Source organism: Madurella fahalii (genome assembly GCF_045866475.1).
Source record: "Madurella fahalii IFM 68171 DNA, scaffold_2, whole genome shotgun sequence".
Taxonomy (NCBI): Eukaryota; Fungi; Ascomycota; class Sordariomycetes; order Sordariales; genus Madurella; species Madurella fahalii.
In genome coordinates, this window is record NW_027263972.1 from 9,070,496 (window position 1) to 9,088,984 (window position 18,489).

At 54.8% G+C, this 18,489-nt stretch overlaps 7 protein-coding genes across 7 annotated transcripts; 4 read left to right on the forward strand and 3 right to left on the reverse strand.

The window, feature by feature from the left end:
- Positions 1-979: 979 nt before the first annotated feature.
- MFIFM68171_05468 (uncharacterized protein) lies at positions 980-3,466 on the forward strand (the record flags this gene model as incomplete). The annotated part of the gene is made up of 1 exon (XM_071060888.1): positions 980-3,466. The coding sequence occupies one exon, from the start codon at positions 980-982 to the stop codon at positions 3,464-3,466; it is 2,487 nt and encodes an 828-aa protein (XP_070916989.1).
- Positions 3,467-4,037: 571 nt separating this feature from the next.
- On the forward strand, positions 4,038-4,746 carry MFIFM68171_05469 (uncharacterized protein; the record flags this gene model as incomplete). Its single annotated transcript, XM_071060889.1, has 2 exons — positions 4,038-4,541; positions 4,618-4,746. 2 exons carry the CDS (start codon positions 4,038-4,040, stop codon positions 4,744-4,746), a joined length of 633 nt encoding a protein of 210 aa, XP_070916990.1.
- Positions 4,747-5,249: 503 nt separating this feature from the next.
- Positions 5,250-6,551, reverse strand: MFIFM68171_05470 (FAD-binding domain-containing protein; the record flags this gene model as incomplete). Its single annotated transcript, XM_071060890.1, has 1 exon — positions 5,250-6,551. One exon carries the CDS (start codon positions 6,549-6,551, stop codon positions 5,250-5,252), a length of 1,302 nt encoding a protein of 433 aa, XP_070916991.1.
- Positions 6,552-8,746: 2,195 nt separating this feature from the next.
- On the reverse strand, positions 8,747-10,578 carry MFIFM68171_05471 (Abscisic acid 8'-hydroxylase 4; the record flags this gene model as incomplete). Its single annotated transcript, XM_071060891.1, has 4 exons — positions 8,747-9,362; positions 9,441-10,193; positions 10,281-10,332; positions 10,404-10,578. 4 exons carry the CDS (start codon positions 10,576-10,578, stop codon positions 8,747-8,749), a joined length of 1,596 nt encoding a protein of 531 aa, XP_070916992.1.
- Positions 10,579-11,069: 491 nt separating this feature from the next.
- On the forward strand, positions 11,070-12,582 carry MFIFM68171_05472 (Bifunctional solanapyrone synthase; the record flags this gene model as incomplete). The annotated part of the gene is made up of 2 exons (XM_071060892.1): positions 11,070-11,523; positions 11,606-12,582. The coding sequence occupies 2 exons, from the start codon at positions 11,070-11,072 to the stop codon at positions 12,580-12,582; spliced, it is 1,431 nt and encodes a 476-aa protein (XP_070916993.1).
- Positions 12,583-12,751: 169 nt separating this feature from the next.
- MFIFM68171_05473 (Rhodopsin domain-containing protein) lies at positions 12,752-14,307 on the reverse strand (the record flags this gene model as incomplete). The annotated part of the gene is made up of 7 exons (XM_071060893.1): positions 12,752-13,082; positions 13,158-13,253; positions 13,324-13,552; positions 13,609-13,765; positions 13,857-13,921; positions 13,981-14,037; positions 14,100-14,307. The coding sequence occupies 7 exons, from the start codon at positions 14,305-14,307 to the stop codon at positions 12,752-12,754; spliced, it is 1,143 nt and encodes a 380-aa protein (XP_070916994.1).
- Positions 14,308-15,827: 1,520 nt separating this feature from the next.
- MFIFM68171_05474 (Ent-kaurene oxidase) lies at positions 15,828-18,134 on the forward strand (the record flags this gene model as incomplete). The annotated part of the gene is made up of 11 exons (XM_071060894.1): positions 15,828-15,935; positions 16,007-16,135; positions 16,226-16,354; positions 16,408-16,594; positions 16,652-16,717; positions 16,792-16,888; positions 16,972-17,083; positions 17,174-17,290; positions 17,363-17,531; positions 17,612-17,870; positions 17,960-18,134. The coding sequence occupies 11 exons, from the start codon at positions 15,828-15,830 to the stop codon at positions 18,132-18,134; spliced, it is 1,548 nt and encodes a 515-aa protein (XP_070916995.1).
- Between the last annotated feature and the right edge of the window lie 355 nt (positions 18,135-18,489).

Genomic DNA, 18,489 nt, shown 5'->3' on the forward strand with positions numbered 1-18,489 from the left:
TACCGAATGAGCTGGGCCATTGTTCCTCGATTGCAGTAATTACCTTACCTAGATCCACATTCTTCAGCTGCGCAACATGCGTGTTTATAACTCCTAGGCGGCCAGGCGGGCCGAGCCGATCAGCTTTATGCCATGAACCGCTAACCAGCGGACTAGGTGGTGAAAAATCAGATTTCCCCATGCCAATTTTGACTTTCGCATATGAGATGGAAAGCTGGGGTGTGGGGGTGGTTGACCTGGCGGTGTGGCTGGTGGAACCCAGCCATGTGCGAGATTGAAACAAACCCACATCTGGCCCAGCCCAGCCCGGTTGGTGGAGATTGAATTACCGCGGCAACGGATCAAACCTTGCTCAGATCATGTGCTGGACCAGATTGGGCTTTTTTTTTTTTTTTTTTTTTTCCTTCCCGCGTGCTGCTTCAAGCGTGAAACAGCATAAAACTCTGGTTATTTTTCCCCGTGGCAGGCACTTAATCGGCGTCGGGGCTTTGTCACAGTTGCGGGTATAATGTTGCCACGTTCCCTTATATCCAGAGCGGCAGAGCGATCATTTGGGAAGCTCCTTTTTCTGTGGGCAGGACCTACGGCACAGGAAGCTCTAGAATCCGGACCATTTGAGCCGGCGGCGGACACTAGCATCGAAAGGGCAAAGCGCGGGTGACGATCCTGCAATGACATCAGAGGTGCAAGGCACCACCTGGCTTGCCCGTCCCCCGCAGCGGACCCAGTCTTCGCCACGCATTGCTCGCACCGAATGCCTATCCCTCCCTAATTCATCCGCTGCGCCAGACGATAAACCGCATATTGTCACCGCACGATTGAGTTTCCCCCCCCCGCATACTCGCTAGATACACGGCCGGCCACCAGCTCAGGTTCGACTGCTAGACGCAATAGAGGGCCCCGACGCCGGCCCGGGCCGAGACAATCGAAGACGAGAACAGAGCCTGAGACCCGGCTGAAAGTTTTCAAGCACCCCAGGATGCAGCAGGAACCGGGTGCCCCGCAGCCCTCAGCGCCGGACGTAGGCATCCTCTTCGACCTTGCACCCCTCCCGCTGCTTATCTTGTCACCATCATGGCGTATCACGAGAGCGTCGGTTCGTTTCCTGGCCGACTGGAACGTCTCCGCCGAGGATTGCCTCGGTCAGGAGCTGCTCCCCTTCGTCGAGAAGCACCTCGCGCCGCCTAGACTAGCTCATCCCAGCCGTCTCATGTCCGCCATTGACGACGCCATCTCGTCGCGTTCGCCACGCATGAGCAAACCCATCAATACGAAGCATTCTGTGTCCTGGAAGGCACGTGTGCTCCCCATCTTCAACGGCCACGAGCTGTTATCCATCACACTGGAATGGCAAGAGGGCCCTTTGAGCCCATCCGAAGATGAACTGGAGCTGGGACAGCCAGGTGTTTCCACCGACGAGACCTTCCGCATCCTCATACAGGCCGTTAGGGACTATGCAATCTTTTTGCTCGACACCACGGGTCGCGTAGCCTCGTGGAATGACGGCGCCGAGCTGCTCAAGGGCTATAAGCGGCACGAGATCGTCGGCAAACACTTCTCCGTCTTCTACGGAAAGGAGGACATCGAGATCAGGAAGCCCGAGATGGAACTCGAAATCTGTATGCGCGAGGGCCGCGTCGAGGACGAAGGCTGGCGTTACAGGAAGGATGGCACCCGATTCTGGGCTAACGTTGTCATGACAGCCGTATACAAGGACGGCGTTCACGTCGGCTTCGGCAAGGTCACGCGAGACCTGTCGGAGCGCAAGTCGGCCGAGGCTCGTCTTATTGCTGCCTACGAGGAGAGCGAGAAACTCAAGTCGGACTTTTTGGCAAACATGAGCCATGAGATCCGCACCCCCATGCACGGGATGCTGTCTGCATGCACCCTGCTCCTCGACACGCCTCTTTCCGAGAAGCAGCGCGATATTGTCAACATCATGGACGAATCAGGTCAGGTTCTGTTGCAGGTCATTAACGATATTCTTGACTATTCCAAGCTCGCGTCGGGCAGCTTTTCGATGCACTCGGACATCGTCGGCATCACGAGCATCGTCACGTCGGTGGTTCGCAGCGTGCAGACCACCCTACCGCCGTCGGTCCACTTTGAACTGTTCCTTGCACCCGACCTTCCGAGATCGGTACAGGGCGATCCGCTACGCTATCGGCAAATTCTGCACAATATAGTGGGAAACGCCGCCAAGTTTACCGACAAGGGTAGCATCCGCGTCAGGGCCTCGGTTCAGAGCGAAAATGAAACGAGCTACGTGGTCATGACCGAGGTGACAGACACAGGCATCGGTATCCCGGACGCTGCCGCGGCGAATTTGTTCACCCCTTTCGTACAGTTCGACGCCGGTACCACCAAGCAGTACAAGGGCACCGGGCTAGGACTATCAATCGCCAAGTCCCTTACCGAGCTCATGGGGGGGAGGATAGGTTTCCGGCCCAACCCTGAGCGCCAAGGCAGCATATTCTGGTTTACAGTTCGGTTTAAAAAGATCAAGAGCTTGGAGCAAATGCAAAACTGGAAGAAGACAATCACAGAGGGGGACGTGGCCGTCACGCCTGTTCCGGACGCCGAGATTGCTGATATCCGCAAGGAACTTGAGTCAGTCTCGTCGACCAAGAACTTGCTGGTAGTGGAGGATAATGTCGTTAACCAAAAGGTTATGCTCGGCATGCTCCGCTCGATCGGCTTCAAAAACATAGGCCTCGCGTCCAACGGCGCCGAGGCTGTTAAGATGGTCCGGGGCAAGCCGGCTGCCTACGACATGGTGCTTATGGACATCAACATGCCGATTCTGGATGGCAACGAGGCGGCTAAGGAGATCAGAGCGGCTGGTATCCACGTGCCCATCGTGGCCATGACGGCTTACGCACTCAAGGGCGATCGGGAGCGCTGCCTCGAGCACGGCATGAACGATTACGTCGCGAAGCCCATAGACAAGAAGCGCCTCATCAAGGTTCTAGGCAAGTGGCTCTTGGTCATGACGGATTACCGGAAGAGCTTCGATGAGCGCCTCACCGAGCTGAGACGCCATCAGCCTCGTACGCCGGTAGTGACGCCGGCAACAGAGAAGCGTGGGTGGTTATCGCCCGCCTTCTCCGTTGTCAACAAACCACAACCGCCTGCTGAGACGACCGGCCAAGTTGTGCCTACACCGCAGCCGACACCTCAGCCGACACCTACTGACGAAGACCCGCCATCCACTCACGACACACAACCTACCACTACTGAAGAAGTGGTCGAAGTGCCGCTAACCGCCTCTGACCCGGGTCCCAGCGACAGTGGCACCGACCAGCCCGCGGCCCGGGTCTCTTGGGCAAGCCTACCTAAGGATACGCCAGAGACGGCTGGAGAGGTTCACGAAGCCGATGCAAGCACCGAACACTCCGTACCCCAAAGTAGTCCGGCTGAAGAAGTGGTCAGTCATCCGCCCGCGTTACCCTCGGGGGCCCAATGATGGGTGAAGCGGCCCAAGGCTTTTTTCTTCTTGCTTGTATTCTTTGTCGAGACATTATCACCTTGCTACCTGGGGCTTACACGGGGTGGTCTTGCTGCAGCTATTTTACGAAGCATAGCGAAGGGGTGAAGGCGTGTTCATTTTGTTCTGTGGACTTTGTACTTGATACCACGGTGGCAAATGCGAACCTGGAGCAAGGTATTAGAGGCGGTGCTCTCGCGTGTCACTGGGACTGGGGAACAGCAGCAAGGGTACTATGAGAGGCGTTAGTTTTTCTGCTTTCGGAAATATACCACTCTGTTAGCCACTGGGCACTGCTTTCGTCACACCGTAGCGTGGGGGATACCTTACTCAGACACGCCGCAACCCCTTATGGCAGTCTTCCCTTTCTGTAGGCAGTGTCTAGAACGCTATTGGCTACCGTCTCTCGGCAACCTTTCCTCTTACCACGTCTTGGGCCAACCACCTCATTCTAACCTCTCCAAAGCCACCAATCCTAGGGTTTCGCCTCGTCTAAGTTATCTCCCCAGTGCTCAAGATTTACTTCTTTCTAGCACTCCTCGCCAAGAAGATGCCCGGCCAACCCTCGGCTTCCATTCCACCACCTCCCCCGCCTCCCCCGCCTCCTTCCGGGCCTCCGCGTCAGGGCTGGCAGGTCACAGCAGTATCCGCTCCAAAACCAAAATTAGACGTCCCCCCAACCGCCCCACCCCACACGCCCAACTCCCGCCTCGTCGAGCTGCTCATCTACAACGGCTGGCCCTTCGCCGATCACTGGGAATACTTTGTTGCCGGCTCGCATGCATCCAACCCCGACGTCGGCACGGTGATCCAGGCGGCCGGGAATGTTCGGGACGGGTTCTGGCTGGAGATTAAGCGGGGGTGTGACTTGAGCGTGGCCGAGAATAGGGTCGACAGTCGGATTGGGCTGGGGTGGGTTGGCGAGGAGTATTTCCACGCGGTTGAGGGTGAGGACCCTAAGGGCCCCGTGTGTGGGTTTGAGAGGGTGCTGTTCAAAGTGCCGGCACCAGAAAGGAGTTTGAGGGCTGTCGGCGCCGGTGGCGAGGGCGACTGGGTGAGTGGTGTCTCCATTTGAAATGTGGGTTCATCGATGGGTGAGGCGGGAGAGGCTAATGATCTGATGACACAAGGTCGATGGACGGACGAGGATTACGCAGCGGAACTGTCAGACTTGGGTTGTTGAGGCGGCGGAGCAGCTGGTGAATGATGGAGTCTTTGACCAGGTGGTTGTGGACTTCCTTCGAGCGACAAAGCAATGAAACGACCTGTGGAGAAAGGGTTTGGTGGTTTGCTTCATCAGGACTGCATTGACGGTTGACCGTTGCAGGGCAAACCCCAGGCCAAGCAGCCGGTTGGTAACCACTCGGTTCATCATCCACCGGGTGAGCACTGGGGATTCCAGTCCATCTCATGTGCGTCGGCACCTCTTTAGCACATAGTACTAGTGTACTGTACACGCAAAACAAGCTTCGGCACTATAGTACTAATCGGATCCAGTTAAATAGTTACATTGCGGCTGGCCCAGTCTAGACTCTAGATTGATTTCGGTTGATTCGAGCTGCCCCTGGTTTGAATACAATGTGCCTAGAACTCACTTGCCTAACCTAGGTACTTGTCCATATCAAGATGATTGTCAGTTACGTATCTTGGCACCTCACGTTACACGGATATTAAGTCCCGGATTGCAATAAAGTGGTAAAGAAAGGGAATAGGGAAAAAAAAAAAAAAAAAAAAAAAAAAAAACATACCGTAATAAATTGGTTCAGAGTCTTGGCCTCGACTTCTCCATCTCAGCGACCACCGCCTCATACCTGTCATAGGCGTCCCGCTCGGCATCAAAATTTAACAACCACGGTTCCCTGACCAAGTGAATCATCTCCGGGTTTTTCCACACCTTGTTCCAATCGGCCTTGTGCCACCGCTCCCTCGTCTTGGGCCCCATGGCCTGCGCGCGGTGCACCCTGTCATAGCGCAGCTTCTCGTAAGCCCGCAACGCCCGGGGGATGTTTTCCCTCCCGCTCAGCTCGAGGCACGTCGCCAGAACCACGCCGTCCTCGATCGACTGGCTCGCGCCCTGGATCGACGTCGGCAGAAACGGGTGCGCGGCGTCGCCGATGAGACAGATGCGCGCCCGCGGGGAGATGAAGGTCGGTAGCGGGTCGCGGTACACGAGCTTGTGGTCGATGAGGCGGCCGTCCGGGGTGGCTTTAACGAGCTCGTGCACAACCGGGCACCATCCGTCGAGGTACTTGAGCGCCTCTTCGGGCTTGCCCGGGAACTGCCAGCTCTCCTCGATATTGCCGTCGTCGATGTGGGTGAATACCCAGTTGACTTCGGACCCGTTCTTGATGGACGATGCGAGGAAGTGGATGTCGGGGCCGATAAAGCCCTGGTGGGTATCGCCGTTGACGACGAGGTGGCGGACGACGGGGTTGTCGCGGATGCGGTCGGCGGGGAACCACGCGCGGTAGACGGCATACCCGGACGACTTTGGGTTCTCGTCGAAGCCCAGCACGATCTTGCGCCCGCGAGAGCGGACACCCTCGGCGGCAATTACTACGTCGGCCGAGATCCGCTCTCCGCTGACTACCACGCCGGCTTGCGGCGGGTTGTCCGTCTCAAAATAGTCCTCAACGCGCTTCCCCAGGCGGATGTCGATCCCCCGGGCGACGGCGTGGCGGTAGATGATGTTGTGTAATTGGCCACGGTGGCCGTTGATGCGCCGGCCCCAGGCCTTCTCGTGGGCGAACGACTGGCGTGTTACGAACTTGCCCTGGTGGTGGTATAGGTCGAGCCAGGTCGTCTGACGGGCAATGGCCTCCATCTCATCGATGACGCCCGGCCACCGTTCGAACGCTTTGGATCCGTTAGGGTCGAAGCTGATGATGTCGCCGATCCGCATGATTTCCTCGATGTTGTCGGACTTCTCGAAGAGCGTCACCGAGTGGCCCTTGCGGTCACACTCAATTGCGGCCGCCAGACCGGCGAACCCGGCGCCGACGACAATCACCTTGATCCCGGAAGGCGGGAGGCGTGGGAAGTCGTTTGCCACTTTAGTTTCCATCTTCTGATTTACCCCTCGGATGCTAGGCCAGACTGGCGTGCTGAAGTGCTGAACGCAACGTCGGTGCGCTCACCAGGCTGAATCCCTGTCACGGTCAGGATTGGAACAAAGAAGTTGGCGATGTCGAAGTTGAAAAGCAGGAATCTTCAGGCCACGGTCGTTGTTTTAGCCCCGAGTGGAATTGGCCTCTGACACTGCTCAATCGAGCATGGCCCGCTGCACGTCGAGACGAACTGTTGGCTTTTGACCGAATCCTGCCAATGGTATTTTTACGCGCCGAACTGCCGACCCCGCTCCATGCCGTGAGATCGCGTTCGGCCTTCACACTGCACAGGATGCTGGGGGTTATCCAAATCCGGCCAAGCACGACCGATCCAGTGATACCATTGGCCAAACATTTGATGGTTCCCGAATATTCGAAATGCGGGGATGTTTGGGGTCACGGCGTCGGCTGGGATCATTTCAACGGGTTTGGTTTGCCTTTTTGGCTTCGTGAGGTGAGAGTGCGGAGAAGAGGTGTGAGACATGAGGGGTGCAAGGAAGAGAGGTGGCTGAGAAGGAGAAAAACCCTTGATTAAAGCAGTACTGCCACCCCCAAGCTGTAAGTAACCACCCCGCGCATTCATCCCCGAGGCCAGACATGGGATTCCACCGGCTCGAATGTACGTCAATGTAGGTCCCATACGATCCCTATTAGGTTAAGAGAACTTGTGGGAGTGAAGGGATGAGGTGCAGGAAGGGCAAGTTGGTGTTGTAGAAATGGCGAGCTGGTGCTGGGGATGGCGAGGCACTATCACTCTTCCATGTTGACTGGCTAGTAGAGTATGGTACATCACCTCATCCCTCATTGGATGCCCATGCCAAAAACAATGGTCAGGCTCCCGTCCGCTGAATAAGATGGGTGGCCATCTAGCTGCAACGAGCTGCGGCGAATTCTTCTAGCGGCTTTCCACTTCGACTTTGGGCCCTGGTATGATCCGGTGACTGTTACCGAGCCTCATACTCTTCGGATCCTAAACCAACGCTTGAGTGGGCTGCACCTGGAGGTCGTTTATTATGACGTGGTCTTTCCCGGTCACACCAAAAGTGTTTCAAGTGCTGCCTTACCGGATATGTTCAGTGTCATCATAACTCTCTCGCCCGATACTTCGACAATGCATTTAGCAGCCCTCAATGCCTCCATCAAAAGATAGAGTCCCGCGGCATCATTTGCCACATCTGAGTGGCCGGCATTAGAAAGAGTGCTTATCCTGTTCAGCTGGACGTTCTTCGATATCGTGTAGTTAGAAGACTTGATGATTTACGTCGGTTGTAGTCCTGCTTGGGCCAGGACAACCTAGTTAGTTTTCCGTACTCTCTATCAAAGCCTAAACGTTGGACTGACTGTTAGTGTGTCCGTTTGTTTTGTCTGACGAAGCTGTGCTTCAACTAGCGAGATGTAGTCTACATCCCAGTATAGTTAATGTGGACTCTTTCTGGCAGTGAGTTGGGGGAAACAGTCCCCAGAGGGATACAGTTGCTAGAATGGTGCCCCGGGGGCTGGAACTTGCCGTGGGCCCATTTTTCTTTCGCACCATAAGTAGGGCCGTCCTGGCCATTGCTCCTTAGACAGAACAATCAATTTCAGCACACTCTTCACACTTGTTGCAGGCTCAATTGACAAGCTTTCTTTGCGTGCAAAGCGATCTCCCTCTGATCAGAGGGAGCTCTATCTGCACATGTTGTTTTGACCTTGTTTAGGCTGCAGGGACCCGATTTGTGGTGGTGTCGCCTAGCCTGTCTGGTCTATCTTGTCTGTCTGGCATTTGGCTGTCTTTGCCCTCCCCCTTGTTTTGGTGGGTATGTGGGTGTAGATGTGTGTTTCTGCACCATTTCAATAGTAGCCGTGATCAACATAAGTTTGACAGAGGCACCCTACCTACTAAATTCATATGGGTGGAATGTGGAGGATCACCTCCTTGAACTATATTTCTCCCAAGATTAAACGAGAACTCAGATGTCTCGATATATGAGACGAAGCTTTCAAGAAGGAGCTTCACGATATACGTTCCCTGCCTGACGGAATACGGTCACTATTACCGCTATGGCTCGGTCGGTTGGGGCGGGATGGGGAAGCACTTAGGAAACCGCAAATGTTCGGGCGCGTTCACATTGTTGCCACACTAACTGAGAACTGCTCTAATAACAGGGAACATTTATTGTCGCGCCTTCCGTGGACAAAGTCTTACCCGGAGATCATGACCTTCCTGCACATCCACCAAGCCAATGGACGGCTTTCCCTCAGCCGGCTCTGGGAACTTTTGATTCGGAGGATCCAAGGAGATATCAAAGTCATGCACAACCTTTGTCACAAAGGCCAACGTCGTCTGTTTAGCCAGATTGCGGCCGGGACACATAGTGGCGCCCCCTCCGAAGGGCCGGAGACTTGGGTTTCTCCGGAGCGAAGGATCGTTCCAAAACCGATCGGGATCGAACTGTGCGGCCGTCTCGCCAAAGGCCTGTGTGTTGAAGTGCAGCTGCCGCTGCGGCATCATCAGCCGGTTACCCTTGCGGAGCGTCTTGCCGCCGAGCTCGACGTCGTGGGTAAGGAACCGCACCGAGGCGGCAAAGGCGGTAAGCCGGACCGTTTCGTCCCACACGCTGTTCAGGCGCGGGCAGGTCTGGTCATTGATGAGATAGGCCACATCCACAGTGCCGTCCTCGTGCATGGCCGGTGCGGTTTCTGTCCGGATTATATCCACAAGATGCTGGTTACCGCACAGGAGATAGGAGAATATCCAAAACGGCGCCTTTCGAGTGTTTCCATTGATGCTGGATATAACCGTCTTGTTAGAATCCAGGGACACCTTAAAGAAATGTAGAAGATGGGTGGTTTCGAGAAGTTCATACCTCCAAAACAGCTGAAAGAAAAAGATTGCCGAATCAGCTGGCGCTACTTGCAGCCGGCTAGTTTCTTCTTCGATCCTGGAGATGAACCAGGAGGCGTCGGCCCTCTGTGACTTTGGGGTGCGGTAAAAGTACACTTCCATAGCATGTTGGAGTTTCGCTTTTGCGTCCATCATCTCCTTGCAAAGGAAACTTGGATACTGGTACATGGCTTGCCAGGACAGAGTTTCAAAAGCCATGAAGGTGCGGATCAGATCTGGCTCAATCTCCTGCAACAGGCGTCCAAAGTATGCTTGGGTGCCCATGTCGATAAATACGTCGGAGATCCATTGGTACAAAGAGACAGTGACACAGTCTCCTCCCGGCCCAGTTGGTGAGGCGTACCAATGCCGGCCTCTGTTCAGGATCGACTCCATCTCCAGATGTCTCCGCATCAGCGCTGTGGATCGCCCTACCAGCTGATCCAGCCGATTGCCCGGGGAAAGCTGTTCCAGCTGGTATTCTTTGCACAGCCGCACCAGGTGCTTATATGGCGGGCTCTTGCTGCCGTCTTTGGCAACGTGGTGAGTTTGGAAAGCTTTGCTGATGCCGTCCTCGGACACTCCGATCATGCGCATCACCTCGACAGCGAAGATGTCGTACGATAGGTGCTCCATCTTATATGTCGCGGCAACATGCTCCGCCTTGGTGAGAACGTACCATTTCTGTCCAGCTACCGTGAGAGTAAAAGGCTCCCCGGTGCCGTGGAAGAATAGCCTTGGATACTGAAGGTAAGCACGGGGGGCAGGCGCGTAGGACGCATTACACATGATGCGGAAATGTCCCGAGTCGTCGATATCTTACCTCGCTTCGGACACCAGCCGGCTGGAGTTCTTGAAGAAAGACCGTAGATGGCCTCAAATGCCGGTTAGCAACTGTCCTTGGCACTGGCAAAGCATATGCGGCATGCAATGGCCCAAGACGCACCAACCACGGGGACCCAGTAGGGGTATTCTTTAGGATCGGTTGGATGGAGCCACGGAGCGACGGTGAAGGTGTAGAATCTCCAGAGAAGCAGAGAGAAAAGTGCGGCGGCCAGCAAAGCAAGACGCCCATCGTGGACTATTAAGGTGATCACACCCCGCACGTACGAAGATTCCATTGTCGGCACTGCAAGGGCGTCCTGTTGGTGACGTGACGTGAAGGCAGCGAGAAGATGCCCGGGGTGTCGGTAACGCACGAATGGGGGCCGTTGCAGGCACGCGGCAGTACAAATACCCTACACTCTACGTTCTGCGGGTGGCCGGTAAAGCTGCCAGGGTTGCCAAGGGTGGGAGGCGGCGGCGCAGTACCGATAAGCATCCAACGTACAGTACCGTGCGGTTGGCATTAGGCGACACTATGTAGCTGCAAACAGATGCTCCGTTTCCCCTCAGGTATGTACCTTAATGCAGGCCAACTGCAGGAGAACCGGCGTCTACTTTGTGGTCAACAGTATTGCTTAAGTACCCCCGCCAAAGGCGAAGACCAACCCCAAGTCGTATCGCGAGAACCGCGTTTCCCTCCCCACCGCCCAAACGAACCCGCACACAAACCCACTCACTAACTAGTACTTACCACTAGTATACTCTTTTACCTCCACCCATCGCCAAAATGCCCGACTTGCTCAACACGCTGGCCACAGTCCTCGGCAATGACTCCGGGTTGCTCTCCCAGCCCGGCAGCGACGAGTACGAGAAAGACAACTGCTCCTACTTCAGCGCCTTTGAGAATGAGCTCAAACCCTCCTTCATTGCCAAACCTGCTACTGTCCAGCAGGTCCAGGCTTTGATCCGGGAGCTCCGGCCCCATGTCCTCGCCGGGTCCTGCCGGATTGCCGTCCGTGGAGCGGGCCACACCCCGTTCGCGGGCAGCGCAAATATAGCTGCCGGCGTCACAATTGACATGCGGCGCCTCAGGGGTGTTGCGCTGAGCCCGGACAAATCAACCGTCGAGATCGCCGTCGGGGAGACCTGGGCGACCGTGTATACCGAGTTGGAGAAGCACAGTCTTACAGTTGCTGGTGCGCGCGTTGGCCGCATCGGTGTTGCCGGTTATATCTTGGGGGGTAAGCTTCGGGGAAACACACCGGCTACTTGCCTACCAAAGACAGTTCTGCTAATCTTCTCTCCCGAAACTCTCCCTTAAAGGCGGATTGTCAATGTTCTCCTCACGTTGGGGATTCGCATGTGACTCCGTCACCGAGTTCAAGGTCGTGCTGGCCTCGGGCGAGCTTGTCCGCGCCCACGCGGGCGAGAATGCCGATCTTTGGACCGCGCTCAAGGGCGGGCTGAACAATTTTGGCCTCGTTACTTCCATCACAATGAAGACGTTCAGCGCGGGAGACATCTGGGGCGGGGTTACCTACTACCTGCCCGGCACCTTTTCGGAGCTCCTTCGGAACGCCTGCGAGTTTGTTCACAACGAGACCGACGAGGACGCCCACATCATGTGTAGCGCCGGCTACGGCTTTGGCCACCAAGCCGTAACGTGTGTCATGTACCACACGCAGGGAAAACCGAACCCGCCTTCGCTACAGCGTTTCACGGCCGTACAGCCGCAGATCGAGCAGATGTGCTCCATGAGGACGTCAACCCACCTCGAGTTCTGCGAGGAACTGTCCAAGTTCTCCAACGACGGCATGAGGCAATACTGGGCCTCCGTCACTATCAAGCCAGACATTGCTCTAATCGAGACTTTCTACAACAAGTGGCAGGAGACGCTAGCGACCATCAAGGACGCCGAAGGATTCATCTTCTCCTTCGGGTTCCATCCTTTGACCAAAGCACTGCTTACCAACTCGGCAAAAGCTGGCCCCAACGCTATGGATATCCCTGCGTCAGACGGGCCTCTGTTTGTGGTCTTGATCAATCCCTGCTGGGCGCTGGCCCGGGACGACAGTCGTATCTTCGCAGCCATCGAGAGCCTGGTGGCAGACTTCAGACAGGTCGCAGCCGACCGGGGACTGCTCCATCGCTACATCTTCACTAATTATGCGTACCAGAAAGATAACGTCATGGCCGGGTACGGAGAGGAGAGCCTCCGGAGGCTCAGGGCGGTTAGCGCAAAGTACGATCCCGAGGGCGTGTTCCAGAAGGGTGTCCCTGGAGGTTTCAAGCTTTCCTGAATACCTAGCAAGCATCTGGATTGTTGGTTTCTCGCGCCCGGTAAATGCAGCTAGTAGAAGCGATGTGTTAGCTACCGACAGCACCGTTGAGATTTTCCATAGGCTAGAATACAGGCTCCCCATCATGGTTCATTCATACAATTAGGTAAATACACTTAGCACCTCCGCCTCAATGCCCTGGAGTCCGTGGAGCATTGCGAGCCTGCACGGATCTCATCTCGACCGTCACCGATCTGTGAATGCCTGGCCCCTCATGCGGCCGCGCCTCCACGTCTTGGGAGGCATAGATCTCACTGTAGCCCTTTCTCTGGAGGTGGGAGGTAGACTCGCTCTCCATACCATAGCTGCCCGCGCTCTTGTTGTACGATGAACCTCCCTTGGAGCGGGACAGCAGCGACTGCAGGCTCGTCAAGAGCTTCATATCCTTGAATGCGCTGGTCCACACCTTGGCGAGCGATGGCATGCACGCTACAATGATAGACGTATAGGCCTCGACTTGGCTGTCACCACAGGTTAGTATATGCGTGTATCTCTTGGAAAACCGGGGGGGGGAGGGGGGGGGATTCGACACGTACATGCAAATATATGTCTGCGCCCCCGCCCACGAGACATCGTAGCCGTTGATGATCCTGATGCGGTAGTAGAGGGTCAAGGCGCTAGCTACTAGAGCACTGGCGGGAGAGATCTGGAGTCAGCCCAGGATCCATTCGCTGCAGAGGTAGTACCGTTGATCTAACTTACAAGAAACCGGTTGTGAAGATGCCGGCAATGCTGAGCTTCTTTCCCAGAGGTATCTGAAGCTTGAAGACGATGGGCAAGGGTAGAACAAAGATGGCAATATCTACGGCGATGTTCATGCCGGCCTGGACCAACCCGGGGTTTGCAAGGTGGTTGCAGTTGGCAAGGATGGTGAGATCCCATGCCTGGCCAGTGTTCGGATGGGGCATGCAGTAGTAGAAGCAAAGAGGAACTGCTCAATTGTGTCAGCGCAGGTTTGTGGGAGCTTCGCGGATTTTTGGTTCGGACCTGTCATCCAGTACGTCCCGATCATGATGGCGAGGATGGTGTAGATGCACATTCTCAACCAGACTTTGCGTTGGAACGTGCGGTAGTAAAAGATCAAAATGCATGTCTTGGAAAAAAAGAGCATCGGCCCATAGATCAAGCTGGTGGCGAAGAGTTTCTATGACACGCCCGATCTAGGTCAATTCCGTGTTGCATGGCTGAGGCCGAACTACTAGTACGAGAGCATGATAAGGGAGATGGGCTCGCACCTTCAGGTAGGCCTCGTCGAGGAAGCTCAACGGCGTGTCCCACGCATGTCTCGTGACACCCCCGACTGGACACAACGTTTTGCTCAGACCTCGAGCGTTGCGGGTGGGCGGGTGGTGGACTTACGGCTACAAGAGGCGCCGGTATACCCGGCAGCGAGTACCCAAGCGGCAATGACGGAAGCTGAGACCCTTTTCGTCAGCCACTCCTGAAGTGTGAGAGTGAGACTTCGCGAGGATGCCTACCGTCGTCGAGACCAAATGGGCGCTTCAGTTGACGTGACATGACCATTCGCGTGACAAGCAGTACGAGGGCGGTGAAGCCGAGCGTTATACCGACTGCCTGTACGGCGACGATGAGAGAAGGAGGGTCGACAAAGTTGGGCGGATCCCCGGACGGATTTGGGGCGAGAGGGATCTCGGAGAGAGAGACGCCTGGTGGTAACGCATCCATGGTGGTGATTTCTGTTCCGGCGAGTGGTCGATTGGACAAGTAGCTAACGCGGGAGTCAGTCTGGTGTTGACGATATTGACCTTTGGGTCTTTTTAAAAAGAAATATCGGGACTTACTTCAGGGCGGGGGCAAGGGGCGTCTGGAACCGGTAAAGGCAGGCAGGGTTGGGAATGGCTATAAGGTTGGTAGCGTCTGCAACAAAGATAAAACATTCAAGGTCCGGGCCGTCCACGTCTTGGACTCCGGGCTGAATCTATGTGACGCTGATGGTGCAAGGTATTTTCCGTCCTACGCCCTCAGCCCCAGTGTTAATACTGTAAAGTACCTTGGTATTTGACGAAACCACTTCCGGACGCCACTGAAACCCGCACTAGATTACACAAGGGACGTAAGGCCTTCCATGCCTCCGAATTGCATGTCATGCCAATGGTTGCAAAGATGTATTACCGGACAGAGGTCGTAGCGTGAACTACATTGTATTAGATATTTCCCATGATATCCGTAGAGCAGAACACTCGATCCCTAGGTACTCATGGGCACCACCATGCAAGTTGTCGGATAGATAGGTACAGTAGATATAAATATCTACGTATGTAGCCTGGGTAGACTAGGTGCGCACCCATGATTGCGATGTCGCCCGACAACCAACTCGCAGGCGGCAAAATCACGAGCAATATCGGAGGGACCATTCAGATCTTGTTCGGTCCCGATGGTGGCTGCAGAAAATGGGGCACTGCCGTTCTAGATGGCGTCGAGCGTTCCAGGCGGGTAGATATTTAGCCCACCTTACCCACCTTCCTAGGTAGTAGTCTGAGGCGCAGAGTAGCAGTCCCCCCCCTCCGCTCGGCCAAACGAGCCATTCACGGCCCAGCCGCCATTGGGGTTTGGTAGCATACGACCCGGTCCATTCCCTTTGGTTGACAAAGCGGGGCAAGCTGAGTACCCTGCGTCTGACCCCGGAAAGCGGCACCCCAGCATATCAACTTGGGACGGTCGTGAAAAGTGGAAGAGGGGTCGACAGAGAGCGCTGCTTGCGCTGATAGTCGGGTACGATACCTTTGTTCCGGCTACACTTAATCTAAGGTGGCGTCAGCCCCCGGTGTAACCCTCCGGGTGATGAAGGGGCGTTGCACCTCTTCCGGCTTGTAACTGCCGAGCACTTGTGGCCCGAAACCGCGGCGCCGAGTCGGGTAAGATTGGCCGAACTTGAGACCAGCCGCATGATAGTTGCGCCGTTTACATAGAACCCTATGAGAATCGACTGGACGTGATGAATGCACTGTGCTGTTTGTTGGGTTGTCGGTGGGACGGTCGTATGCGGCGTAGTATAGTGTATTACATGCCATTACCAAGTATGCTTCATTCCGAGCCAAAAAGAGGAGATGAAGTTTGGAAGCCTACTCTGCGCTCTCCTGAGATTGTAGAGAGAAACATGATTTCCACTACCGCTTGCCGTACCAGCTTCATCTTTGATGGACATGCCAGGAGCAACTATCGCCTAGGAAGAGTTAGTCGTTGACATGGACTCGATTCTGCTTCTTCAATCCTCAATCCAGGGCCATCTGGCCCTTGAGTCGAAGATAGCCGCACTGGCCTCTTGCGTGCTCATTCTCTGCCTTGTTTTCGTGGTGAGTACCTAGTTCAAAGGTCGCACCGCTCTCGCGGTCCGTTTCCCAACGCTGACCAGGGGCGAGCACAGAAGCGCCTTTCCCTCCAGACATGGGCTTCTTCGTTGATAGTCAACTTGCGGAGGTATTTCAAGGATCAGTGGGATATGTTTATTTACCCTATTGCGGCGAATAAGAGAATCAAGGCCGCATACTCTCAGGTGAAACCGTGCAATCCCCATTTTCAACTTAGAAGAATTAGTCCCCGTTGGATCAATCACAGAGTGCTTACTCTTCTTCATAACCGACAGATGAATGGGAAGCCACTGCGCATGAACTCGCCCGAGAGCTGGATCACGCTCGTCTCCTCCCCTGAGCTCATCAAAGATATCAAAAACGCCACCAACGACCAATTGTCTCTTCACGCGGCCGCAAAAGAGGTAGAGAACTTCGCTTCGTGGGGCTATCCGGACGTTCCTAACCTACTTTAAAGATACTCAAACCCGAATATACTATGAATGGCTTCAACTGGCACGACCAGAGGGGCATTGAAGGAATCGGTTTCGTCAGGACACTGCGCACGCTGTTGACGACCCATCTTCCAAAACTCACCCCGGGGGTTCGTGCCATCATTGATAGAACATTTGCCGAGGAGCTCGGAGCCTCCCGAACCGCCAACGGTAGGCTGCTACGCTGTAGGAAACCGTTCTCTTGGCGCTGCTGACGATGATGCACAGTCTTGACTCTCTCCAAGAAGGTTGTTACCAAGATTAGTGCCTACGCCTTCTTTGGTCTGGACTACGGTGAGTGATGGAATTCTTACCGACTAGTAGATTTCTCTCTAGAGGCTGACGGGATAATATACGAATAATTACAGTGAGCAATAACGAGTTCATCGACGCCGCCTATTACTACAACGAGGATGTGCTTTACGGCTCTGAGTTACTTCGTGTCTCGCCCAGGTTCCTGAGGCCGTAAGCAATGCCTTCTCCCTTTTTCTCGCGTGCTGCTCGTGAACTTTCCTCCGCGGTGCGCCGGCTAATTCATTACTCTTCAGGGTGATCGGAATGTTTATGCCCAAATTCCTGACCCGACAGCGCATCTTCTTCCGTGGTTTGGTTGCCATCATTGAGCATCGCATGAAAAATCCCAGCAGCAGCAAGGAATACGTAAGTGATGATGACCTCCATCGATGGGACCGCTGCATCCGGGGTGGAGTAATTTATGGTGGCGCGAATTTCTGATGCGATGGGTTACAGAACGATGTCATCCAGTGGATCATAGACACGTCGCCCAAATCTAAGCCATGGACACCGGGCCGGATGGCCTTTGAAGTGATGGCCATCTGGTTCGGCTCCGTGCAAGGTCTTGCTACGGTAGGGACTGGACATGTTTGTTTGCACGCCAGGCCACCGCAGTGTCACACTGACAAAATGTGTGCCTTCCAGACTTTGACTTTTGCCATTTTCAGCCTCTGCGAGCACCCCGAATATATCAAACCGCTTCGTGATGAGATTGAGGGCGTTGCCGGGGGTGAATTCCTGGTAGACGGCGAAGGTCTTCCCCTGATGGATAGCTTCTTGAAGGAATGCTCACGATGGACGCCCGTTGAATCTGGTCAGTACTACAGCCTGCTTTGCATGAACACTCACACATGATAAACATTCGCTGATCGATGCTGCGGTCTAATTTCGCAGTCACTGCTCGCCGATGCGCTCTGAAAGACTTTAGCTTCTCTGACGGCACCCGCGTCGCGAGGGGTGAGTGGGTTGGCATCCCGGTTGGGCCAATGCTTCGAGATCCAACCAAATACCCCCAACCGGACGTCTTTGACGGTTTCCGCTTTGCCGACCCCAAGATTATCGGGAGGGAGTCGTCGATACAACTCGAGGGACCATCCAAGTTTACGGATATCTCCGAAACGTGGCATGTATGGGGTACCGGCAAGCTGACTTGGTAGGTGGCACATTGTTTCCCCGTTCCCGGTTGCCAACGATATTCTCTCTCCCAGTTGCTGACTCGAGTGCAATCTGATTGTTATTTAGCCCTGGGCGGTTCTTTGTCTCTTATGTTATGAAGCACGTCATGTATCACATTCTGGACACTTACGATCCCGAGATGGTGGAGAGAAATCGCAAGTACACGATCAATTGGCGGACCTTGACCTTGCCGGGTCTGGGTGTGAAAGCCAACTTCAAGCCGAGAGACCGGTACATGTAATCTTGATGCGGCGGATGATACTCAAGGTGAAGATTTGTCGTTGAAATGCGTTGTGGCCTTTTATGGGCTGGTCCCGGGTGTTTCCCACGTCTGGTCTGATTTCCTCTTTCGTTTTTCTTTCTCTCTTTCTTTCTTTTTTTCACGCACAGAAAAAAAAAACGAAAAAGAAAAGAAAAGAAAAAGAAAAATGAGAGGAAAGGAAAGTTAGCTTCTGCTTTAGCAACAGATCCCCTAGAACTGCTCACATCTCCTCTCATTGTGTAACCAGGGAATGACCTGCATGCAATTACCTACCCCAACAATAGTGAACGCAAAATTCGACCGGTGCTGACATTTATGGAGCGAGTGCCCGGCT